General features: G+C 37.2%; 1 protein-coding gene across 1 annotated transcript in view; it reads right to left on the bottom strand.

Annotated features, from left to right (window-relative positions):
- Positions 1-605: 605 nt before the first annotated feature.
- SSBP2 (single-stranded DNA binding protein 2) overlaps positions 606-27997 on the bottom strand; it is a 54481-nt gene continuing 27089 nt past the window's right edge. Inside the window, exons 7-14 of the mRNA XM_010078124.1 lie at positions 22804-22852; positions 20796-20831; positions 16989-17043; positions 13729-13799; positions 12462-12540; positions 9480-9508; positions 4292-4390; positions 606-1483 (exon numbers count right to left, since the gene is read on the bottom strand). Coding sequence (XP_010076426.1) covers positions 1454-1483; positions 4292-4390; positions 9480-9508; positions 12462-12540; positions 13729-13799; positions 16989-17043; positions 20796-20831; positions 22804-22852 — 448 coding nt within the window. The 3' untranslated portion in view covers positions 606-1453. The remainder of the gene's footprint in view (positions 1484-4291; positions 4391-9479; positions 9509-12461; positions 12541-13728; positions 13800-16988; positions 17044-20795; positions 20832-22803; positions 22853-27997) is intronic.

Below are 27997 nucleotides of genomic sequence, written 5' to 3' on the forward strand. Positions count from 1 at the left end.
GCTGGAAGTCATTTGGAACTAAATGGGCCATAATCTTGGTTTTAGAGCTCTGCCTGAAGAGACATGGGACTGCTTCCAGAAGCATTTATTTTAAGAGCATATGCCTTTTCTACATTCTGTCCCCAGCTTTCATGTCTAACAGCCTGACCTCCTTATAAAATAGCCCAGAACTCTGCTCCTTTTCTGTTCATGGCAAAAGGTAAGACCCTCACAAGGCTAGTAGTCATAAAAAGTTTACTCCATCATTTTGTCTCATATAAAAAAAAAAAAAAAAAGACTGCTTACTGGAAAGTTTTGGGGGAATTCATTCTGGTAGACACGGTGGCAAATACACACCTAAGTAAGTAGCAGGGTGATCTGACTTTCTGAGTGGGCTTGAGAAATACTGTTTGTAATTAGGACCATGGATTGTTACAATTTCTTTGAAAATCACTGAAAATGGGAAACATAATAGTAAATTGTTAGAAAAGGTTTCAGTGATAAGGACTCTACTGTATTTCCACTAACTACCACCCCTATGGAAGATCATGCTAAACAGAAAACTCATTTCCAAGGGCAGGAGAAGCCCCGACACTTTATTGCTAGATTCTATAGCAATTAGAGCTCACTTACAGTAACCTTATAGTACTCTATATAAACTGAGAAGCTTGTATCAAATTCAGGCTTCCATTTAAAATAGATATTGCAGATATTAGGCTTCAATTAAAGAAGAAAAATAACCTTCAGTGCTTCTTTTTTTAAAGGCAAAGTATCAAAAAAATCCCCAAACTAGGTGAAATTATTCAATTTCTCCAAAACATTAAGATGAGCTTTCTTCTATTTCTTGAGACAGTACAGTTTGTGATTCACAGGGTAACTGGTATCAAACACAAGTTAATGAAAGCTCTTATAAGCGATTTTATTCCTATCCATAATGGCAGACATTTACAAAATCAGAAGAATTTATCATTTGAGTTCACCTTAAAAAATAACTTATAAAGCAGTGATATATGCAACATAAAACACTTCAGGAGGGGAGAGGGAAGGCAAATTTTAATAATTAAAATGTAAACGCAGAAAAAAAAAAGATGGAATAAAAGTCCCTATTTCTCATTTCTACTTAAGATGTCATGTAATAATATTTTACAATGTCCTGTGGGTCTATATATGTATGTGTGTATTTCTATACCACACACATACATATACATTAACCCACACATGTACATACACAGAAAATTGTTTGCAGTTCCATCTTGGGCAGTTCTGTTATGCCACTCTTTTACAGTTGCCTCAATCATGTTTGGGACCCACTTTCTTGACAAAACGGGGGAGATGGCAGAAAAAAAATGGTGGGTCTGATTGTGTCTGAGATCCTTTTGTTAAACTGTACACTGGGACGAATAATTTTCTTCTGTAGTAGCTCTCTGAAGAGGGCCAACTCATTGTGGTCTTCATGGCGAGACTTGTTAACGGATCACACACTCATTGTCATGCTAGGGGAGTACTGAAAAAAGAGGAATCCACATTTTAACAACCATTTTTTTCCCCTCAGGTAACTAAAACCATTTTTGGACCACTGTAACGAGTTCAAAAGCCAACATGCTCTTTGAACTTCTTCCCACTAAATTTGTCCTGTAGCCTGTGCTAAGGCTGCAGTTCCATTTGTGGTATCATAACTTCTGTTACGCTTCTCTCATTATGCAAAAATACAGCTATTGCTGATAAAGCCAAATACCTTGAAGACTGTTTTGGGTTCATCTGAGTGGTGTGATGAACAAATACTTCACTGATGCGTTCCACACCTTCTCCTAGTCAAAGCTGGCTACGGGGGTGGGGGGGGATTTAGCTAGGCAGATGGCGAGTCTCTAGTAGACCAGCTGCATTCACGGTTAGCTGAACCACATAAATATTTTGGAAAGCTTTTTATTAGTTTATGGGAAGAAAGGAGTAAAGACACGTCTGACTGGAATTTAATTAGGCTTTCAGTCTTTATTATTCTGTATTATTGATTTTAGGAGGCAAGCTGAATCGTGGATCAGTGGTCATTCTCTTCTATGTAAACCAAAAATTCAATCACCACGTTACATTATTATTGTAACACAAATTGAATTGCAGCCCTTGTACAAGCTATAGTTGCCTTAAGTTAGCAGTACTTCATTACAGTAAACAATGGGACACCACAGTGCCTACAAGTGCACATCTATATGCCTAATTTGCTTTTAAATTGAAAACTGCAGACTGCAGAAACAGTTGATTTGTCCTAAAATCTTCTAAGTAGAGGAAAATGTTCAAATGCAAGGAGTATTAGCATTATGAAAACTGATACAAGAAACAGAAAGATAAATATGCCTTTGCAAAAATGGATATGCAATAAAAAACCTGCCAAAGCTTAAGTTTCAAGCTGGCCATTTCCAAGTGTCCAAGCATACTAGAAATGTATGTAGACTAGGATGGGTCTTCCCTGTCATGTAAACTCCACAGAATGAATTACTGGGGTGAAGTTCATTTTGTCCCATGTCATGTCACTGATGGTTTGTCTGTCCCATCATGCGCTGACCGCTCTGCTCCCACAGTGGGCCAGCAAAGCTTGTGAGAACATGCTTATCTTTAGCCAATGTCAAAGACCAGATCAAATGCTTAAAGCAAAGCATCTGTGCGAGTAATTTCCTGTATCTTAGCCAAAGTACCTAGGTAGTCACTTTGGACAAGGAATTTAAAGATGATCTAAAGGTGTTTGTGATTTTTAACTTTTAATTTATTATTAGCCAAGCACTGTTCCCCAACCCCAACAAAACTCCTGGTGAACTGGACAGCAAATTTCCCTGACAAAGGACTTCTTAATAATGCCTACTCTAAGTAGCCAAGTAACAAAATATGAGTCAGAAAGCAAGATAGTTCACAAAGACTACAATATGACTTGGGGCATGCATACATCTCATGTAAAACCTTGAGAAAACTGGGTCTTGAGTTTTTCCAGGTAGGAAAACAACATCTAGGAGCACTTAAGATGCAGTAAGTGTCTGAGAAAACTGATTTGAGAACAGCTGATGTCCTTCTTTCCATTACTTTATAGTTTGGTGAACTGGCCTGCCTGCTGATCATACTGCCTGCTCTCAGTACAAGCAACACATACCAAATTGAGAGTAGAAGATTACCACAACCAAGGATCACACTTGATGAAGGCTCTGTGGTTAATGGGTTTTTTTGGCAGATATTGAAACATCAGCCTTTTGGGTTGTACAGACCAATTTTCTCCAATACTCCACAAAATCTGAACATGTGCCCTCTTTATGAAGACACTCTTCATGCAGAAACTCTTCCTTTTCATTAGTTGAGGAAGTGAATGCCAAAAACCCCCAAAATCTGATTCCCATTAAATTTGACATGTAATTCGACTGTTCTGTGATCTAATAGAAACTGTTTACTCATCATAATTTCTAAGCTGAAGTTCACCACTGGCACAGTTAATGAAGTTGCACTCACTTCTGGCAGCAGTGATTTCCAATAGGAATAGAAGTGTTGATGTCACTAAGCACTTCTGAAAAATCAAGACAACTCCTATTTAGGGAACTAAATGTGGATTTAGAAACCCAGCTTCAGGCACATGAATATGAAAATACTGTAGTCTTGCTTTGTAATGTATTTTACAGCATGTTTTGCTGCCTCTGGCATTCTCCATTTTAAAAAAGCATCATTTGTCCCAGAATGAACACTAGAGGGAACCTTTGCTTTTTCTGGCTCTAGTAGCACACTGCATCTTTCTAACAGGAGATCTTCTGGTGCTCTAATTATACACTTCAGTGTGAATCCTGTTCTAAAAGACATTCCCTGCAAAATACATTGTTTAGGAGTCAAAGGTTGGGCAACCACACATTGAAAAGACTCAGATGTAAGGATCTGTCAGCCATGTGTATTTAGGCTGCTTAGACATTGCCTGACGAAGTGCCCATTGTGCATTACTGAATGCATGCAGCATAATAATTACTGACAGATTTAACTTTCATTGACAACTGACCTCTTAATCTAGAAAAAGTTTCTGCAGTAAATCTACACCTCCCACATTTTTCAGTTTCAGCTCAACTTCTACCAATGTTTTACACAATTTTTTCTCAAATCATTACTAATTATGATTGTAGAAGCTTGTATCAAACATGTAAGGCTCAGTACTGCATTACAAGCACACTAAAAAACTGTATGTTCTTGCTGTTATTTTTCATTTTGTAAAGAAAATGGCAGAGATAAGGGTTCACAAAGTAAAACAAAAAAACCCCAAAGAAATAAAGAAATAAGTAAAAAGTAAATAAATACTTACACTCTCACTTTGGAAAGGGTTTAGGAAGTTTCCACCCATCTCACCGTCATCCCTGGGAGTGCCAGGCTGATTACTCATGCTCATATTACTGGGAGAGTTCTGTTAATAAGATTTAAAAATACAGATTAAGTGTTGAAGATTTCAGTTCATTTCCCAGCTTCACCAAGTGTGCCAAAGGCATGCTTTATATGATGCTGCAGTACACGAAGAGGCACTGTGCAGTGCACTGGGATTTTCAAAGACAAAAACAGCCTCTGCAGGGTTCTGCATGATTCAGTCACTAATTTTAACCTGTGAAGTAATGTTTTCCTCCCTGAAGCAAGAATTATGTACCTGTAATTCTCGTTTTCAGGTTACAGACAGCATCTTCTACCGAAGTCAGGAAAAGCTACAAAGGGCTGCAGCAGGTATGAGAGGGAGCTCTGTCACGATATTAAATCATGTGGGCAAATTCAGGGAAGTCTATGAGTGTGTGCTTCGCCATTATGCGACTTACAAATATATACTTAAAGGCAGGCATACGGATGGAACTGGTCTACAGAGACCTTCGCAAAGGCCTGCGCCAGGGGTCTCTGTTCGTGGTGTTCACTGAAATACAGTTTCAGGAGCTCACCAACGTGGTTCAGGGGTTAAGCCACAGCGTTTGCAGGTAAAAGAGTTAAGGGTGTTGGATACAAGACTCCTAAGTGACAGCTGGCCACTGGGCGGGACTTGCACACACTTCTAGGAGCAGCTGGACTTTAGCCATTTGCTTGCATAGAGCATAAGCAGCAGCATTTCAATTTACCTTTTTGTTGCTGAGGTGTAACTGAAATGCTATTAAGTAATAACAATACAAAGGCTTCTGAAGATAAATTCCCCTTTTTTAAAGAAGTGCTCCTGTACAACCATCTCTGCAATGTTCAGGAAACACTTCCAAGACTCAGCTACTTTCAGAAAGGGTAAAATGAAGTAATTGTCACAGAAAGAATATTCTAGGTCAATAGCTAATACATGATTACTGTAGACACTACAGTTAGGTGTTTTTACAAAGCTGATTTGTGGTACCCTATCACGCCTGGAGCACAGGTGATTCTCTTCCCATCACCGTTAAGGGAATCCTCTACTTATCGAGGATTTGTGATGGAAAAGGAGCAGTCAAGGAAAGGAGTGAGTGAAGTAATGAACTTCATTACGAAACGTTTAAGTCTATCACAGTTCTTCCCTTGATTTTTTTCTTTTGATCCATAAAAACTGAATGCAGTATTGCTGTTGAGATTTACTTGTACAAATGCAAATCTGCTATGTCACAACAAATTTAATGCAAACTTAGTGCAGTCAATGGGCAAGCTAACAAAATGCAACTCCAAGATGTGCTCTTGATCAAAGTGACCAAATCATAACGGCTGTAAGATTCCTAAGAGAATTTGTTCCGTTTTTCTTACATTATTCTCAACTGCAATCCTGATACAGTATGTCTGTTAGCATAGAGATTTTTTTCTTAAAAAACCCAAGGTATTTTGCACTTTGAAAATACCTGCATGCAGTCTTCATTTAGGATAACTAAATCTGCAAGAGGTCAAACTTTGAAAGAAAAATAATAAACATTAAAAAAAGAGAAAGTCCCCTTACTTTCCTGTCACTTTCCTCATAAGTACAAAGGCTATCCATCCTACCCTGGCACTTCAAAGATCTATAGCAGAGTAGTCACTGAACAGAAAATGGGATGGGATAGCTATGACTTCTGCTTCCCCTTTATACCATATTTCCACATGATCCCCTTTGCAATCAAGACGTCCCATGTTGACCACTGTCCATAATTCAAATATTCCACTGTTCCATGGGACTTACTTCGCCTCCAAAGACAACAAAAGGCATTGTTCCCAGCTTCACCAAATGCCAAAACTTAAATCAGTTACTTGTTGGTACTACATTAGCAGAGTGCTATATCTGATGGCTGTACATACTGTCTGCTTTGTGACGCATTTTGTAGGGTTAATGAAAGGCTGCTGTTAAGTTTTCACGGTATTCCCTGGAGAGATCAGCATTCTCAGTCTGAATGGCCAAATATGTTTATAGGTTCAGCTCAGTGTATTTATTTTCAGTTATAGATTAAATATAAAATTAATTTCATAAGCGACATGTAAGTATAACCGTTTTTTATTATCACCTGAAATTAAACTTACAAAGTTGGGGCAAGACATCTACTTTTGCCCTTTTACTTTATTCAGTCTCATTTACTGCTTCTGAAACTGTGATACCCAGGTCTCCCGGAAATCACAGGACAAAATGTCCATCAAAGACAAATAAGAGCCTAACCAGTTCATGAAAATCTCACAATGACGTTTGCTACTCAGTGAAGTTAGGACAGCAAATATTTAGGGATCCACAGCTTGAAAAAGGTTGAAAACTATTGCTTTAGTTCAACCACAGCTACTGTACCTGAAGCTTGAATTCATTCAGGGAAGTCCTATTGCCAGTGTTATGCAGGAGGTCATACTACACAATCGTATCAGTCCCTTCTGGCCTCAAAATCTATGAATATAAAGTTTAAAACCCACTAAGGTCTTGTCACATTTATTTTATATGATGCTCCTGCACTTTTGTTCATTCCTGGGGGATTTACCCCTATTTTATCTTGCTCTGTGTAGTGCAAAGCTTTGAAATTCTGCAATTGCTACAGTACACCAGCCCCAAAGGTTCAAATTCCTGACATAAATGCTTTTATAGCAACTCCCGTGGGCTGCTTTTATGGCCAGTATGGGGTCTAGCACTGTAGCACTAGCTGAGTTTTTCCAGAGCAAGTATGTCTTAGAGGCTTGCACAAATTCCACGGGTGCTGCAAAAAACACTGGTTATTAATGTTTTTTTAATATGCATAATTTCAGTTCATTTACTTCCCCCCATCAATCTAATTCATAAAAACTTCATGTTTTGCCATTCAGTCAATTAAATTAAAATCTCTAGAAAACATAGCTCTGAATTTCACAAGCTGTACTGACTCTACCAAGACTGGATTAATTTTCTACTTCTCCTGGGAACTGATAATCAGCTCCTCTAATATGCACTTCACGCCACTGAAGTCCTACGTGTGAGCATCACACAGTCCAAACCGTGCTAACTTGAGCGCACAGTTTCTGTCACTGGAAATCTACTTGTGAAAATGCCAACTGCCAGACTAGCTGGTGATCCATACAGGGAGACTGCTGCCTCAGCACGAACAGTCCTGGTAACTGTACAAAACTGCAAGGCAACCACACAATAACATGCACTGACCCCAGAAATCTACTACTCCTTCCATGCAGAACTTTTCCATTCAAGTTTCAAAAGCACTATGTACTACTACCTACCCAAAACTACCAGTGCTTCCCATACATTTTCAGTACTGTCACTGGAGGCTGCATACTGGGCAGCGCTACTCAGAAAAAGGTAGAATGGTGTAACAGGACAACTCTGTTACTTCCAGAGTTAGCAGCATTTTTTTTTTCAGTTATTCAAAAAAGACATGCATCAAATGTGAAGCTGCAAGGCTTCCAGGTTAATTTTTGGATCCATGTTTTCAGAGTTCCTGATACTTGTATTAGCACATATACTGATACTTATTACCAGTGAGTTGAATACAGGCATTTAAAAATAATCCTATGTCAACTTAATGGAAATGTTTGGGTTTTTTTCCTTTAAAAATGCTGCAGTTTGCAATAAAAATACAGACATTGATTTAAAAAGTGCTGTGTGCTTAATCTCACACTGGAGGCTTTTATTGAAGCCATCGCTGCACATCTAAGCACAGCACAACTAAGGCAACATGGTCATTTCAATCCATCATTTTGCCCTTTGCAGAGCCTGAACATGTTACAGATCTTAAAAACACACAAAAATATAGGATTGCTATAGACACCGCAATGCCCATGGACACATTGCTGAGGTGCTTTTCTCCAGAAATACCTACCCTGAGCACAGTTTACAGGTTACCCCCCTCCTATACCACACCACCAGAAGACCTAACCGTACAGGGTCCTCCTCCTCCTCTTTGGATATACAAATATGTACCACTAACTGAAGAATGATTCCTGCCTTTGAAACACATGGAAGCATATTCTCAACAAGTACACGCTACAAACTTTAATGTTAACCCACGGGAATTTAGGTGAGCATTTTGCTCCCTGTCGGTCTACATGTTGGCATCTCAACATAGTTCCCGAGAGTGCCCCTACAGCAAGGTCCCTAGCGTGGCCAGAGCTCATGTGGACAGCTTTGAAGTGGCAAAGCCTGCACTGGGAGAGGTCTCACAGAAAGCACCGTGGTACTCAGTGCTGAGGCAAACAAAATACACCCACAGCTGATATTCTCAAAACAAATTCATACTCCTCTCTTGGAAGATTGCAAAGATTTTTTGTTATAAATGAATGAGTTATAACATTTTAACTGAAACAATCTCTTAATCAATTTCTGTATTTATAGATCAAAAGCACAAGAGTGCAGGGAGACTGTTGTAGTGATGTATTTATTAGTTTCAGTCAGTTACATCTGAAGAAGCCGAGTACAAAGAAGTGTTTTGCATGGGGCAGATTTATGCCTCTTTAGCAATACCAAATAAGCTGATTAATTCCTAATTTAATGACAATCACATGTGTAGCAGGTTTATTTTTATGGAAGAAGTGACATATTCAAGTGCAATATTCTTTTTGTAGATGCTCACAGTCATTTCCAGTACACTACTGAGTGGCTGTGATATCAAAACAGTGTTTCTTCTGAAACTACTTCTTAATCTAGCTTTTAGGAATTTATACTAACGAGGAAGATATTAACATTGCCTTACAGAGGTGACAAAAGCAATCATGCAGCGCATAAAAGTAACATCCTAATGATATCTTACCAAATTTACATTTAACTAAAATTGATTATTAAAGCTATATTCATTTGTCTTAACAGTATGGAAGATTATAACATAATCAGATTATGAACTGGATATAATTAATCATATTAATTAATACACATAATTATGGAGTAGGAAATAAGTCTACTTATACTCCCTATTGATTATATTGTTTTTATATTTTCAATTAATTCTAATTCTGTCTGCATAGCCTCCGAAGAGTTGATAAGCAGAAAATGTAGATACATAGTAAAAAGCTTTGTAATAGAGACAAAGAAAATATGTTTAGAGTGTAATATTCTAAAAATTTCAAATATTTCATTGGATACTCACTTTGGAAATACTGTCCATGTCTCCTGAGCCTTAAATTAAAATAGACAATTATTCAGTTAGTTTTGAGCTGAAGTTAATCTAAGAATTTTTTTCACAAGAATATATAGTGTAACAGCAATATTTTAAAACATAACCAATCATTCATCATCTCACTTCCTTCCAAATGTCTCTTCTAGTAAAAGTTTATGGTTAGTATTGAATAATGTTAGTGCTTTCTCTGTGTACACATCCGGTGCAAAAAGTCAGAAAGCAATAAGGACACACTTCTGATCTGTGTCTGTTATTTGGATGGCATCCTTTCAGGGTAAGACAGCCCAGCACAACTCAAGAAGTCATATGTCCAACCTCCCTGTCCTCTTAGTCGTGGTAGGGTACAGGTAATGCAACTAGTTTTGGGTATATCCACCTAAGGGAAACATTGCTTCATCTCGAGAAAAAAAAAAAAAAAAAAAAGCAGAATGGTGGATATGTTCCCGGGGAAAAAAAAATCCACTATTTTTACTGAATGTCAGCTTCTCAAAACTCTGCACCAGTGGGATATCTCTAAAGTCAGCGGGGAGGGTTTCATCAACGTCTTTCCTTCCAGAAGCAGAAGCCTAGTATTGAAATTGGCTGAAATGACATCAACTTTTGATGTATCACAAATACTGATGATGATAGTATCTTTCAGAAGAAAGTGGATGATCCTGCAGCCCAGAGTAATAGAAACCAAAATTAAATATAATGAGTGCAAGACTACTGAAAATAATGTTTTCACATGGTGTAGCTCTCACTCAGGTAAAGATAAGAATAAAGGAAATACAATTTTGTGATGGATGCATCCAGAAAATTTCAGCAGCAAGAGACAGTAAACAATTGTGGTCACCTATTTTCGGGAAAGACAAATTCGAACTAGAAGAGTATCAGAGAAAAACAATCAAGAAAATGGAATTGTGGGAGGAGACTGAAATAGCTTACTATACTTAGCCGGGCAAATTAAGGCTGAGAAGGAATATGATTTCTCTCTATAAATACATCAGATACATAAATGTTATGAAGAGCCATTTTGTCACAGCCCAAAGAATAAATTTAGGTGGAAATCAGGAAAAGATTTATTTCTAACAATCAGAGCTACGAACAGATATCCAGTAGAAGGGTTGTAGTCAAAAAAGTTGGAGAAGTTCAAGATGGACCTTGACCAAGCTACTACTGCAGCATGGAAAGGAACGCAGCAGATCTCTCCCAGCCCTTCTCTTCTGAAAGAGCTCAGGTTCCAGTTTAGATGTGAAGCTACGCCTAGAAGGCAGTCATCATTAATTTGACTGAATGAAAATTTGACAATCATCATTTTCACTAGAGAAAAAAACTAACTAAATGCTAAGTACATGTAAAATCCTTCAATAACTGTTTCAACTTATTTTTTTCTTTTAGCTAAGAAATAATTCTTGGGCTACAGAAAATGACAGAAAAAGATGTGATTACTTTTTACATAGTTTTTCATTTACTTGAATGAAATGTGCATCACTATTAATTAAAGCAACAATCCATTTTAGGATTCTAGTAAGTAAAGAAAGGCTGTAAAATCACAAGGTGTCCTTATGCAAAGTAATCTAGGAATTTTCAGGGACATGCTTACCAAGAAAAAAAGATAATTCTGTTAGGAGATAGATGCCTACTTCTGACTTTTAATAGTTCTGAACATGTCTGCTAAATGAGGTTTGATAGCTTAGTTTTTTTCTCATCTTGTCATAGCCTTTTCTAAGTTCTCCCCTCTTCTTACCTACTTATACTGCGTGTCTCACGACCTCCAGCTTGGGGCTGTAAATGATAGATTTCCATCCACCATGGTAGCATGGACTTAAACGGTACAGACTTCAGATTGGTCCATGTCTGTGCTGGGAAGGTGACTGAGCTTTTCTTTGGGGACAGAAGCACAGGGAACAGTGGCAGCTTGGCTTCTGCCTGACCTGTACCTAGCTTGTATGGGTTTCTCCCTATAAAGGAAAACACTGCTCATCAGGGTGTTGCCGGTGCCCCTTGTAGGCATTGGGTCAGCTCCCAGATGTAAAAGAGAACCTTGCTGGTGGACAGTGGGGACAAGGTTTCCCCCTGTTGTTGCCCACATGACCGACACCCCTTGGTGCAGACAGAAGTGAAGAGTACAACACGAGAACCATATTCAGAGCTACCAGTCTGGTGATACGGTGTGAGCAGAAATAAAAACAAGGTATTCATCTACCTTGTGGCTATGGAAGAGGAAGGCATAAGTGCAATTTATTTACCTGTTTCTTAAATCCTTTTCAAGTGTCTATCATGCTTTCAGGAAAGAGTATGAGCAAAGAGTTTACTGGGATAGTCAAGGAGATGGAGCAGCGTGTGTTTTGCAGAGTCATGCAAGGCTTCTCCCCTAGATATGAGTCCTTCTAAATTCCTAGTGTCAGCAGTCAAGCAGTACACTCTTCCTCCTGCATCTGCATGCCCTGACAAGAATTCATGTTCTTTGGGGTGCATTAAAATTGGCACCTGTCTGAAACTGCTAATGGGGGTGGAGTAATAATACTCACATTTAACAGACATATAGCTATTTATAGATCAAATGAGGATATCAAAATGTTGGGATAAAACCAGCTTAATGCATACATCAAAATGTGTGTGCATCAGCATGTCACAATGACACCTTCCCCAGATTTTCAAAGAGGAAGAGAGTTAAATAAGAATGGTTCTTAAGTCTTCATCTCTACATTACTGTGATGGCATCCTTTTAGACTGGTTTTCAACAACTGGATTAAAACTATACTCTCTTACATAAATAAAATACAGTATTTTTCTTCCAGAGGTGCATGATGTATGCTAACTCATATGCTTAAAAAGTATCTTAATACAGATTTTTCAGTTTTTAAAATATTTTTACATATAGTCTTCCACATAACTCAGAGAACTAGTCACAGAAAATGGCACTAGTAATTGAAAATTCACAATGTTCATAATATTTACTATCATTACCTAATGATCCATTCATATGATGTGAATCCATTCCACCCAGTCCACTCATAGGTCCATCTGACCCTGGCCCCATTGGAAACTACAAAAGGATCAGACATTGAAAACTGGTATTACTGTACAATTTTTTGTAGATAATCTAATAAAAAGAAAATATTCCTCCAGAAAAAAAAAGTAAAGGAAAAATGCACAGTCCCAGCTCTGAACATGCAAGTCAAGTGAAAGTCTTTCATGTGAAGAATGCAAAAACATCATTGCTTTTGTTCACTTTTTCCAATGCTACCTTCACGATTTTTGTAAACTCTCACCTCTGTAGGCTGCAATATATATTATAATTATTTAGAAATAATTAATTATTTACTCAACGCTTTGTTATGACTTTCACACCTGCTAGTGCTGGCCTAGCTATACTACCACTGAAGTTACAGGGAACTATACGATTCTCTTCAATGAGTAAGTGATTAATTAACAGCTTTCAAACCCCACCTTATCCTTACCAACAGCCGAACTATTCCACATTACCTTCACTGCATGACCAGTTTCTGTCCCATTTCAGATATTAACCTTAAATTTAGTTCTTCAAAAACTTAAAGACATTAAAATTACAGTATAATTTCTAAAATTCACTGAATAATGATTTACCAATATCTAAATATCTGTATTTTTAACCTCTACTGGCCTTTTTTTTAAAAGGCCCATTATATGGATTGCTATTAAATGAAATATGGGTGCAATAAGAGAAATACAATAAAACTGAAGACATAGAGAAAGATCAGAGAAGAAACAAGTTAAAGTTTGTTTCTTCTCAGAGGCATACACTTTATTATTTTCTACAGAATGGCAGGGCAACATAATACTGGGTCACTTTAATTCCCTCCTCCCTTTTCAAGGGTAGATACTTTTTTATAATTAAAGCTTGAATCCTGCAGAAACTAATGATTCGTGGCAGCTCCTAGGATGATGTCCTATCACACAGAAGTCCATTGGACCACAGTGTGACAAAAATAAGTCATCCCCAAGATCCACAAGCAGTTCCTCTGCCACTAAGGTCTTTTCCACATAGAAGAATATGCCCCAAACATTTTTTTGCATATATTGGCATGACTACTTTGGGAAACATTAAAAAGTACATGGTGGCAGGGGGAGCCAACTGAAGCTTCACCAGGAAGAACAGAAAACTTAGTATTAATTACATATGATGGAAATGTATTGTTTGGATAAAAAAAGGGCTCTAAAATTTAAAGAAGTATACAACTAGATTCATATTTACATTAGGTCTGTTGGGTCCAGGTGGTACTGCATTCATTAAAGTGTACATGTTGTCTCCAGAGTTGGTTGAATCTGTAATAAGAGATTACTTTAAGTGCTAATGTATACTTTTCAATAAAACTACCCACCTAATACATTTCCTATCATTTTGTTCATATTATTTCTGTGCCTGAATCACTGATACACAGTGCCAATATAATGGAAGATTTCACTCCCTTTCTATTACCACCACATAACAGAGCTATGAAAAGAAATAATTGCAAGGGTCCCTAAGTGACTACTTCTAGACTCTAATTTTATGCACGACTGTTAAAAAAAAGGTTTATAAACCACCAAGAATCTGTAACTTTTTAATTCTGTAAACTCTTTTTCCTGGAGTTCCAAATTACTTCACTCATCTTCAACACTGTCTGTAAAACAGGAGTTTCTTTTTTATCAGTACTTCCTGTGATTTGTCTTCCCATCTGTAATAAATGATAAATAGCTTCTCATTAAACAGACTGCAAGCTAGTATAGTGAATTAAAATTTTTTATTCTCCTTCATGTCAGTCTGTGATTTTGGATATATCTAAATATTCAGTGGAACACGGTGCAAAGATCCTTGTTCTAAGGGCAGCTTTAACTGATGTATCTTCACGGTACAGTGTGGTTCAACACTTAAACCAACAAAACCATCCTGGCACAGCGTGGTCCTTAAGCTGATGTCCTGGTTTGAGTTCTGTCAAGAGTTTCACTTGGCCCTGCCAGACACTGACACAGCTATATTACATCTCAGTCCTTTTCCTCCAATCAATGCACATCAACTTTCATGTGGAGCCACTCCAAAGTTGAAATGGAAGATTTAATTAACGAGACATATCAAAGACAGCCCACTTAGCTCTTCTGGTTGAACTTAAGAAACCAATGCCTAAGAACCATTAGCAGGGTTGGAACTAGATGATCTTTAAGGTCCCTTCCAAACCAAACCATTCTACGATTCTGATCTCCCAGCTTATCCCCACTGCTAACAAACACAAAGTCTTAATGCCCTTTGTCAACATTTGTAAGAAAGAGAAGGCAAAAATGCAGCAGACAGAGGGCAAATTAGGCAAAAACCTTTCGCGAGAAAACTTGACAAGACATAAGCCATGAAATTAAAAAGTTTACTGAGAGGAGAATGACCTAAGGAAAGTCTACATACATCCCTAAGAGGACAGCATGATTTAAAAAAATATTGTCAACTCTGGAAAATCAGTACCTCTATAGTACCTGCAAAAACAATAAAGCATAGCTGAGTACTCTGTACCTAGCTCCTCCAAAAGAGCATTCCACCTCTTCAAACTAGAGTTTTGAGATTAAGAACACATGCAAAAACCACTGCTGAGCTGTAACTGCTTTTCAAAGACTACATGACAGGGGATTTTTGACTCAGAAGTAGTGAAAGCGAGAAAGGAGAAACCAGACTGAAATGTGCTAGAACTGGGAATGCAGCCTCACAGCCGCAGAAATGTATTTGTACATACACTGGGCAGTTAAAACAAAGGTCTTTGACTATTCCTTAATCTTTCTGAGACAGTTTTCTAAGCATTAATTAACCTTGATGAGTAAATAATTCCCATATATGCAGAGCACTACATATCATTAGAACATTCAAATATGCTGTTTGAAGAAGAGGGGGAACAAAAAGCTTTTAGCCTAAAGCTATCAAAGTAAAATTAGCATGTAGACAGTTATTTTTAATGTTCGATGAGGCAGGCAAAAAGCTCTTCAACCACCAGATCCTGTTGCAATGCACATTCCTGGCTCTTCCCATGTTCTGCAGTCTTATGTAAAAATACATACAGGCTAGCTGGGCCACGCGAACCCTCAGAGCTGGTTTGTCTCAGAGGCAAGTACATACCTTTGCCAAATTCTCAGGTGGCCAATTTCTAAGTGTTCTCATACTTCGGAAAACAGTTTCAAAACATCTTTGAGTCTCTAACTGAAAATGGGAACAGCCATCAGCAGATGCTTTATTTGAGCTGCACACAGAGAGCCCAACATGTGCCATAACTGCAGTGTTGACTCTTTTTAATAGTGCAGGCTGTCCATAAGTTTGTTCTATGTTAAAAGAGACTCTAACTTTTACATGTCAACTTGCACTGATTATCTTTTTCACTAATGATATGAACAATGAAGCAGTACGCCTTATCTCAGGTTGCATTTTTTAAAGCCCTGGAATCATATTTAATTAAGATATTGGTGCAAGAAGTTCTCATGGGCAGTTAGGAAACTTCCCTACCCTCTTGTGCTGTAGAGGACAGCAGGAACACGTAGGACATAAGGACCGAGGATGCCATAACATCACTGAGGTGAACAAGTCCCTCTTAGCTGGTGAAAGTGTTACAAAGGCAGATGTTGGCCAAAGGAGTAGACATTGAACACTGGTTTATAATACTGTGTTAGTTTCATTTTAGTAGATTTCGGATAAGGTCCATGGGTGGAAGACAGCATCCTCTTGCAGTTCTTGCAGTTCCACCTTCGTATTAGAATCTTTGCAGAACATCGATGGAGGGAAATTCTTCCATCCAGCTGACCATCTTTAAGCCTTGAGAAGCTAGCTAGCCATCTGGAATCCTCCCATCCTTCTCCTTGTTCCTCTGACCTTAGTAGGAATGTGACCAGTCCTTTGTATGGCCAAAATCTCCTTGTGGTCAGAGTTGCAAGATACAGACATGTTACCCGGGGAAACCTCTGGGAACAGATCACTGTCAGGACATGATGATGGCTCCTCTAGGGCCTTACACCTGCATTGCAAGACAGCGGAGAGCAGCCTGTCCATCATGATCTTGCTGTCAGTCAGATGACAGCTGCAGGATGCAGCACATCGCTCAAGAAGTTGGTCAGGTCTATCCCATAGAATACTACAGGGGAAGTTTCACCAGATTCAGAAATCTCCTGATTTCCAAACTGGTGGAATTGTCCCAGAGAACATTAGCAAAAGCAAATAAAGACTGTGACTTCTTTCATTTTTAACTAGGTATCACCGAAATTGTGCAAGAAAAGATGGGCTCAAAAGGCAGCAAAATTAATTGGTCTGAACTGGAGAGATGCAATGCTTTGTATCTCCACAACAACGCAGGGAGAGAGAGTGAAGGCACAGGAAAACTGATACAGAAAGTACAAATCTAATAATTTCTCATTAGCTGATCCTTCATGAAAATCAAAGCTTGAAAAATAATTTGTATATTCCCTAAGATCACATATAGTTATCTTTTATTATTTCCGAGTATATTTCAATACCTGCAGGACTAGGCATGATGGGTGTTCCTGGTGCCCCCCCACCTCCTGGAGGACCCTAAAGAGAGTACAAAATGTCAGTTAGCATGAAAGGAAAAAACCACTGCAGTAAAAAATGAAAACAGTACAAATGGAAAAAAAACCAGTATCATGAATGTCATTACTTACTCTGGAAAAACATGCACATTTTCTGATAAACTAGTGAAAGAGCTTATCACAGATTAAGACAAGGTAATTGATCAGTCAGCTCTCGTACAGACTTCTGATATACATAGGTATACAGACCCAAGAATATCTATTAGTCAATAACTCTGTGTCATGCTGTGAGTCAGACAAGAGAAATACTTGGAGCAGGGCGTAAGACAACTATATTTAATTCCCTCAACCTACTTTTATTACCACTGGTTTTTCAGCTGGCCTTTCTGTTTTGTTGTATCCTGTACACAGTCAATGGTCCAGTAACCAACGTTTGCTAAGCACAAAACAAGAGGGTGTCCTACAGGGACAGAAGAGCCTCATCACCTTAAGAAAGCTTTTTATTTTTTTTAGGCAGACTTGGTATCTTAATGCCATACGCATCTTATTTCTGTCTGTATAATATTCTGCAATTTTAAAAAATAACATTTGTATACAATTTCTTGTCAAATAAATGACAAATGGATTTTAAAAGTCAGGATACTGCTGAGTACAGTCATATTACTTGCCTAGACTGCCAAATCAAAGACTAAAAAATCCCCCCAAAAAACCCTTCAAGGAACATGTTTTCTTAGTTTCAGGTATTTCTGTGTTTCTGACTAAGAATTGTACAGAAAGTGCTCTGCCTGTTAAAGAAGCTTTTTAAGGTTCTTTAAGAATTTCTCCAAGAATTTTATTCTAAACATCCTAATCATTTAGTAAGAACAGAACCATAACTTCCTGCATCCTATGCTGGCAGATCCACTAATATTTTTAAGTAACATGAAAAACTACCAACTTCCCATTTGATAAAAATGTCTGTGTCAATGAAAGTCAATAAATATTTACTTTCCATAATAAAAAATACACAGATTGCTAGCAACAGATGATTATTTTCATTGCCATATGACTCTTATTAAATTTTTATCTGTTTTATTTTAAAATAGCTGTTATACTGTTCCAGACAGGAACATTTTTTTCAGTAGAACTCACTGAATATAAAGGTTTGGTTGTTCCTGTCTGCCTACAAGGACATCTCAGTGAATTACAGCAAATCTCAGCGAGATATTTTGCAAGGAGGCAGAGAAGTCTTTGATTTAAAACAACAGACACTGTTTCTTAATGGACTACTTAAAATAACATTTCTTACAAAACATTTAGCAACAATATGCTAGCAAACACTATCTTCAGACAATCAAACTTAGCAATATATCAGCTTTCTGATTGATACCGTACCTCCCCAGCTTCATACAAGTAAAATACTTGGAGGGGGAAGCATCTCTGTCTGTGATCAACTCGCGGTTAATTGTAGATGAAGTAGAAATCTTTTACTCCGAAGAAGCAGCACATCCCTGCAGTCAACATCCATATACCTCTGTGCCCTAATATGTGACTCCCCCTACAAGCTCTTTATCTGGTGCTTCCCCTTGCTCGTGAACTAAACAAGGTCACCAAGTATCTTTTACAAAGCGTCACAGAAAAAACACTTGTTCTACCATGAAACCCACAGATCAGCTTATAAAAATCAAGGCATAACCACAACTTCATTTCATACTGCCAGCAGCCACACTGCTTTTTTCCTCTCCCAAATTACAACTGAATCAGGAAGGAAAGTGTTAAGATTGGGCTTGCCACAACTGTCTGAAAGGCCTGTTCAGCCTTCAGCAACTAGAAATTCCCTCATTGCTGCCACACAGATACAGACTCTAAATTCAAAGGGATTTTTGCCTCTAGGCATCAAAGGCTATGACTTTTTATCCATATACTTGTGCACTAAGCTCACTAACTTGATTTTTTTGGCTTATATTTTCCAGCATCATCCAAAGAGGTGTAAAAACCTCTAGCTGGTCATTTATTAGAAAAGTTACTTATCTTCACTAATAACTTTTGCATCTATTTTTAAATTTGCATTTACCCTCATTGTTTGTATATTTTATTCTCTTAGAAAGCCTCTTGGTATCAACTATTTTCACTCTAAGTCTATATTAATATGTAATGGAACCATTTCTAAAAAACTGTGTGATCAACTAACCAAATTAAGGTCTCAAAGCATTCCCCTCATCTGCCCCTCATCCAAGGGACAGAGCTGAAGGAGTGGTAACCTTCAGCAGAAGAGTGAGTGGGGACATAGAATGGGGCAGCAACCTTTCCCATGGACACAGCTGGAGTTCACAGAGCACATCCGATCAGAGGCTCAGGCAATTCCTCCAATACTTCCGTCTTCTTTGTGCGTCTCATTCTTGCATCTTTGCATATGTTCTGATTTTCCTTCAATGTTGACAATTAGATGCAACATTCCAGCATCAGTTTCATCACTGTCACCTCTTTACTCTCTTTACTCTTAGCCCTCCTCTAGCTATACACTGGAATACAGTGATGCCCTCTTTCGTCCAAGTCATTTATCCTAGCTAACCTTTGGCTTGATGTGAGTACACCAACAGAGTCCTTTACTACAACTTGCATTTTACTTAGGTTTGCTCCTTTAAATTAATTTTCTGTAGTACCTCCTTTTCTAAAAAAAAAGAAAATAAGAAGTCAAATGTTCCAAAAAAGCTTCAAAATTTGCAACAGTAAATGATCACTAATGTCTAGGGCAAAACCAACAAAACCTCTTCCCAACAGAGAGAACTTTATGAAGATCTTAATCATTAAAAGAACTGGTTTGCAGATCAGGAGATGTAGACTGTTTCCCGACAGCATGTGGCAAACATGAAAGACCAAAAGAGAAGTCTACCAAAACCTGACCAACAGAAATTTGGAACCCAGCATAGGTGCATAAAATTCTCCCTCATTACCCTGTGACACCAGAATAAGCGTGTGATAAAAACAGATGAAAAAATATGCCTTGGAAGAGCACATAAGAAGCACAAATAATCCAAGCACAACAATACCACCAACAAAGAGCCTAAAAGTATAAACAAAATTCATCTCTCAGGACAGAGACAAAAAATAGCAGTATATACTCCAACAAAAATAATTTTGTTGATAAAGTGTATTTGTTACACTCCAGAGAGAGGGTTAGCCTTTCATGTTCTTTTGAATGACAGCTCAATGCTGGGTCTATTACAAAGTTTTAACTATTTCATTCTGAACTACAGACTAAGTAAAAACAATTATATCAACTAATCCATAAAAAATTAAGGCAAAGTCTGTGACATGAAGACGTAACAGACCATGGAGAAGAGAGTTTTTCTGTCTCCAGAAGGTAATTGAAAGAATAAAAAATCTCTCTTAAAATGTTAGCTGTAAGGACCCATTTACATATCTTTCAGAAGAAAAAAGCTTGTTCTAATTCTTCACATATTTTTTTATTAAGAAGTTCAGAAATTAATACACAGAACTGTCTTATCAAGAAAGCTGTTGGCTTTTGTCCTTTATTATTGAAGACAATATATTCTATTGGTTATATACATGTTTGCTGAAATAAAACAGCACTCAGGGAAATTTTGACCAGACTGATAATGATTCTAGTAATGAAAATCAACATATGCACCATAGATGGCAGTAAAAAACCTAAGTGCAGATGTTCAGTTCTCAACCAATACACAAGGGTTCTTAACATCTGGACGGCTATTTCTTTGCCTAAATAAAATGTAACTCCTATTCCAATAAGCAAACACACACAAGTGTACTTACTACATAGTTCCCAGGAGATGCTGAAGAATAAGGTATCTGTAATATCAACAGAAACAAAACCAATAATTTCTTCTGCAGGGAAATGAAGTCCATATCTACATTTATGTATAGTTGCAGGTGAACACGTATTTGTCTAATTTATTTCAAAGACACAGTCAGGATTATGGAAAAACATTTCTTGTCAAACACAAACACCTCTTCTTTTCAACAACTTGTCATTGTAAGTATGTTCAAGTCCAAAACTATCAATATAGACATAAACCAAATTTAATTCCCAATATTTCAAATAAAAATATTTCCATTGAAGATTTTTGTGCCCTGGCAGTCACTCTAATTAAATCAATATGAATAACATAATTTATACATTTAATTGTCTGTAGGCTGAGGTCTAATATCTGCTCTGTGTGTTTTCATAATAAGTGAGGCATGCATTTTTAACAGCCTGAATCACTTTTTAAAGATACCTGGTTACAAGTTCTAGTACCTGTCCGGTTCTTGCTACAACTACAGTCTTCATGTTATTATTGCAGTAGCCACAATAAGCTCTGTAAAGATCCACAGTTTATAGTTAAAGGTTAAGCTATAAGATTATTAAGGGAATATGCTTTATAAGGTTTATAAACTTGAGCAGGAGATACTTGCATTTAAGTCAATAGGACTTCAGAGTCATCACAAGCATGGACTGAAGTGATATGTTCTTATACATACTTAATCTTGATTAAAATCTTGCCCATAAAAGGAAAAGCAACTCTCTCGTATCTTTCACCCTAGAAGAATTTTATTTCTTTGCATTCTTTTTTTTTTTTTAAAAAAAAAAAAGGACAGTGTTCTATTTTCATTTCAAATTAGATTGTGGTATTTGTTACAGGGCATATCTGGAGCAATCCAGTTGCCTGCAAATAATTCAGTTGATTCTTTATGATAGACTTTGCAATTATTCTCTTTACAGGAGCATGAACCAATACTAGGATGGGACAATGGGGTAAGAATTAGGCAACTATACAGACAAAATACAAAATTTTTGCAGCATAACGGTCTTACACAATAGTAGAGAACTTGTCAGCCAACTCATTTTTACCAATACATCTATTATTCACCTCTCAACTTATTTCACAGAATGAAAATATTTTAACTATCACTTGAAAAATATCCTAACATTTTAGTCGAGTGCATGCAAAAGAAAACTGAGGAAGAGTTTAGCTCTTTTTTTCCCCATTTGTCATTAGTAGAATTAAAAAATCAAAACTGAGAATTACAGAAAGTACTGGGCTAGTCTGTTAAGCCAGATCCATCTTAAGCAAGTGCAAGTGCTAAAAAGGGACACATTTTTATTCTAACACATGACTGTGAATGAAGATGAAAACTTTACCTTTGTGATTTTTAAAGAAATACCAGACACATGAGATGTGTCACTGACCTCCTCTTTTTTCAAGCTGCTACTAGGCCGCCTCATTTTGTAGTTGTTGCAATGAACTTCAATAGAGTGCACTGCTTTTTACAAAAAGTATACAGAAGTGGCTGATGTCTTGCAAGCAATTGCTCTATGATTCCATACACTCTAGTTAAGAGGAGCAAATGTGCATTTGTTATGTAAAATACATGAGCACACGACAGCATACATTAAGCTGTATCTTAACAAGCTGCGATTTCTGTACAGCTTGCTGGTCAGACAGTGTTGACCTAACTCATCATACTTGCACTAAAGGAAGCTAAAATGCATTTTAAATATACCCCAGGATAACCTTTGTGTTAAGGCAGTGCTATAACTGACGTAGATGCAGAGCTGTTGTGTGATTACGAACAGAGCTGGATATTTGCAGGTCAACAAGCATTCTGTTTGGACATGCTCCTCGCTGTACCTACTCTGCATTGGGGTTAGCGGGGAAAAATATAAAGCATGCAGTATTCCATTTGTTGAATGAAGGAAGATTTCTTTTCCTGGTGTATTGATGAGAAATTCTTCCCTAAATACATGATGATGTCTAATATATTTTAAATATTTACTTACAGAATTGGCATTGGTTGGGTTTGGCCAAGGTCTACCACCCCCAGGACCCCTGTAACAGAAGATAAAAGATGAGACACAGAAGAAGCCCCATCTTCTGAGCAGCTCTGAGGAAGCAAATCAAAGTGGTCTGTTTCCACAGTAAGGAAGAAGACAGCTTTTTTCAAATTAAAGTGTGATTACAAACTGTAACTACACCACGTTATAATGCTGTAGCAAAATTCTCATCATTGCACTACCATAATAATTTAATCAGCTTATGAGCTGATTAAAGACCATTATTATTACAACCCTGCCACTCACATTTAAGACACTTCAGTTCCTGATTCATTCAGGTACCTCTGTACTCTCCAGGATGGGAACCTGCCAGAATGGCGCTGTAAGGAGTCCTTCCCCAGCAGCCACGCTGCCAGAGGCGACAGTGGAGATGGCACAGTTTTCCATCAGTCAGAAACCCTTACAAATTTAGGAAGTGTTTTTCCTTGTCCTCTGTTAACCTTTTTTAAATATTTGGAGAAAGAATCACACATTCCATGAAAGTCTACTTACAGTATAAATAAAGGCAGAAAGGTACTAAAATGTCAGTGTAATATCATTCACAGAAACAGTATGCTTCCTTACATAATTAAGTACTTTCCTGAAGAATTGAGGATGCACGCTTTTATTGAGTATATTTCTAGAGCACGGCAAGTAAGGTTTCCTTAGTGAACGTGATGGTAGCACCTCATACATGCTTTGGGAAAACCTATTTTTTAAAAGAACAAACCACAGAAAACTCGTTGCTACAACCTGTATCTGATAATAAAAAATTACATGTATTAAAAATTGAAAACACACCATTTTATGGATACACTTTAAAGATATGCTTAGATACATGTGTAAAACCAGCTTGCTACTTGACTAAGGCTACATTATCTCCACAGAAGTCACAGAAACATGGAATTTATCATACAGCAGGCAAAATGGAAAGTTAAAACTTCTCAGACATTCTCGTTACACTTGGCCCAAATGCTGTACGTCATTAAATAACAGCTTCCCAGTAGGAGGGACAAGAGCATTTCACAGGCACAAGACCTGCCTGATAAAGCCAACTCTAAGGTCACATCAGAGGGTACTAAAAGCAGAAGGGAATGGTGAAAGCAAAAAAAGGAAAAGGTGTCCAGATAGAGCATGTTTTTCTCACAACTCTTGCTGTTATTTTAAGTTTCTCACCCTTAGCTGAGCTCAGAAAAATAGTTTGGTGCTTAGGCTTCGTCTTTCAACAGTCCTGAGGGAACTAAGCCATATGGGAGGTAAAATCTCCATGTTTACAGCCACAACATCTCAATAACCATAATTATTCCTGGGAGCATTAAGAACTCCTAGTTATTTATAAATAGGACAAAATCACTTTTTGAAGGCCCTGACAACTGAGAGGCAGAGCAGATGAGAAAACTTTCACATTTAAAATGGTATTTTGGCCTCATTAGCTTTAGAAAAGCAACATTAGCCACCACAGCTTAACAGACATGGGAGAGTAATTTAAATATAGAAAAGAAAGCAGGCTTTAGTAATGAGTTCAAGAAGTTTTCTATCTATTTTGAAGTCTTGCAAAACTAAAATCTCTTAAGTAGGTATGCTGCCCAAGGGATTAAACATTTAATCTTATTTCTTTTATTACATTGTTGACAAAACTCTGAAGAAATTATCTCAAACAATCAACTGAAATAAATCAAGTGAAAATTTATTTCCACTGACATTATTTTTGGAAGGCTGAAAAACAGGAATGTAGGTGATGGTCTTTTCTGCCTTATTCACTGAGGCAAAGCAAGGAAGGAACTCACAGTACTCATGCTCCTCAGGTCAAATATTTGGCAATTTCTCCTCTACTAACAATCACAAGGTGAAATATTAGGTGTTCTTTTTTTCCCAAAAGTTCTTCTTTTTTCTACGCACCACCTGTAGTTCATTGGATCCTCTTTTCCAGAGAAATCAGGAATATCTGTAACACTGAAAGCCTGTTTTCACCCCAAAATCCTGCACTTGTTTGTGGGACACTAGGTAACACAAATATATCTAGTGAAAAGCATCAAATGTAAAAAAGCTGTGACAACATTGCAGACTATTACTCTCAACTGCAGATACTAAAAAGTGACTCAGATACATGATTGGGTTAAGCCACAGTAATGTGGAATTTTAGACAGACCTCAGGAGGAGACTGGGAAACTTACCCTTCATCTAAAAAGCTACTGGAATTTGCAAATTTACTGGAAGCCACAGACAGCTCAAGTATAGACTCAGTAAAAACTTGTAGCAGATTCTGCTGGAAAGCCATATGGCTTTTGTGGAGCCAAATGTTGTTAGCTTATAAAACACACATAGAAAAAAGCTACCTGCAATGTTTTTTGAAGCAATGCAAGCAGGTTTTTTGCCTTCTATTAAATGTTTATTTTGGAAGCATCAACAGAGTCATAAAACATTATTATTTATGTACCAATTCCAAAATAGAGTGATTTATGAAGGATCTATCACTACGACTAATTACAGCTGCATTTTGCCCTTAAAGTTAGTCCTATAGCATTGATCCTAGTACTTGAAAAAATAAAGTCTAAAATTTCAGTTTCCCAAGGGGCAAATATATTCAATCAGGAAATTAAACATCTGGACACAAGTTTGTAAATTGAAGTTAAAAAACAAAATAACTTTTTTTTTCTTTTCAGGCGTGACTGAGATATTCTTACCACTTGAGACAGCACTGCAGGTCACATGGGCCATTAAAAAAGTGACAGTGAAATGTAACACTGCTCCCCTAAAATTGGCTATTTTGTTCCAAACAGGGCATTTTTCCACAGAGAAATAAGATCTTACCAAAAATGGCTACACCAAGTTTCAACTTAAAACTACATAGCTAAAAAAAAAGTTACTTTGTAGAAGAACATAGGATATGTATCAGCTATTTCAGGGAGTATTCTGATAGGCACTAGTTATGATGGAACAAGCAATTATTAGCAGTACCACATTTGTGGAGTATATGCTCCTGGACTGGAATACTGTCCATAAGCTCTCAAGCTGGTTGTTGCCAGTTTTGACAATAAAGTACACTTTTTCATCCAGAAAAATGTAAAATTATATTTGGAAGATATTCTGCTCTTAACCAAAACAGCTTCCTTTTGCACTTTCTGAGGAGAAAAAGCTGGATTTTAAATGGTAACTGTTTTTTGTAGAGCACATATTTTTATATTTTAACATTGCCAAAAATCCAAAAATATTGAATAGAACACTGAAAAATTTTCATGCAGGAAAAAGATATGGCTATGTAAAGACAAATGGATGTTACTATATGACAATAGTTTTCTATACAGTTATACTGTTTCCTAGAAATGTAAATACACTAAATGACTTACATTGTTATTTCTTAGCACTGTGGATTAGATAAATTGTAAGGGATAATACAAACAATGCATTTAATACAGGTGGGTCCATCTATTGCCGTTGGCCGCAGGTTATCCTTGGATGTGCTCTGGCTGATCATGAAAGCTGGAATTGACCAGACAACAAGTCTTCACCAAGGTTTTGGTATAAGGACAACTTTGACAGCAGTGACTTCACAGTAAAAAAAACCCCTCGATGTCCTGGAAATACAACTAAAAGAAACTCAGACCACAATAACCCTTTTGTTTTCCTTTTGATCAGTATATGTCACTCCATTTGACAGAGTAAAAAAAACAGTCTGATGGAAAAAAATTACTCATGTAGTCAGCCATTCAATAGCGGAGCTCCTTACAATGATCTGTGATTCAGCATGTTAATACAGGTCAGGATACGCTAGAGCATAATATTCTTGTACTAGAACTTTGGCCTCTCTTATGCTTTTAAAATGCATTGTAGTAAGCAAAGGGACAGTATGAAGTCTTGTTCAAAAGCAAGAAGTGGTATTCTGTTCCCACTTCCAGCTGATCTGGAGTAAAGATGAGTTTGTAAGAAATGTAAAGGAGTGCAGTATGTGCCTGGTAAGACATGGAGACAGCTATGGCTACCTACTTCATAATTATTGCTTCACATCTTGTTCTTGTCAGAATATAATTTACTGTATCAAAATTCATTAATTTCCCAAGTACAGGACTCCAATTCATGGTGTCCTCTTCAAGAGGACACACCGATCCCAAGGAAAATGTACTTCTCACATAACTGAATTAAAAGAACATGATCTAGGTATGTTTACTGGCTCAACACAAGATTAAATGTGTGTATTAAATGTTGCAATATGGAAATGTTACTATTTCAACCCATCTTCTCTCTTTCTGGCAGACCAGGAATTCTTTCTCTCATCCAGGAACCTGTTTTCTTATTTTTCCTACGTAAACTCTCATTTATGTGGATAAGTAGCCTCAAAATACCTTATCTACCCTCAATTTTACTTCTACAACATTTTGTTTTAGGAAGTTAATTTTCTTTTCTTATAATTGAATCTCCTTGTGAGGACAATCTCTGTAGTGCTTATATTATACTCACACTGAATTTCAAATATCTAAATATTTTTTCTACATCAATTTTATTTAAAAGAAGAAATGCCTACCCTTGGGAAGGTTCCTAGAATTGTCTTGAGTCCAATATATGATGTCTATGATAGAGTACCACCCAACTTTAGATTTTATTTTATTTGCTTCAAGAATTCAAAGTATGTCTGGAAATCAGAAGAAATTAAGGATACAGTGGATTAGTTATTTTTTTAATGGTATTATCTATCTCCATATCTCTTTCACCTTTTCAGGTTGGTAACTCTTTACTTGAAAAGACATTTATGTTTCCTATAAAAATAAGAGAAAATATAGGTATCTAGGATATAATGAAAACAACCATATATAATCTTCACTGTGTTTTCTGTGTCAATCTGCTGAAAACTCACTATTTAAAGTCAAAGGTGTAAAAAAGACTAAGAAAATAACATGTTCTCTGTTGTAAAATCATTCTAGTGTCTTGATAGCTGGACCATCATGCTGCCTTCTGTGACCACGCCAGAGTCTGCAAAATGCTGGTTTTGAAAAAATGTACTAACTTCAGTAGAGGTAGGGCCATGATACAACAACGACTTGGTAATCTCTGGTCTGTGGTGTGCTGAAGGCAACTATAGCAGCCCCTTAAAATCTGTGTATCTCAAAAGAGAAATCTAAATAATACAAGGAGCACCTTACGGGGTCCGTGTCCCTCCCCCACCCCC

The sequence above is a fragment of the Pterocles gutturalis genome, unplaced genomic scaffold, assembly GCF_000699245.1.
Source record: "Pterocles gutturalis isolate BGI_N339 unplaced genomic scaffold, ASM69924v1 scaffold30328, whole genome shotgun sequence".
Lineage (NCBI taxonomy): Eukaryota > Metazoa > Chordata > Aves > Pterocliformes > Pteroclidae > Pterocles > Pterocles gutturalis.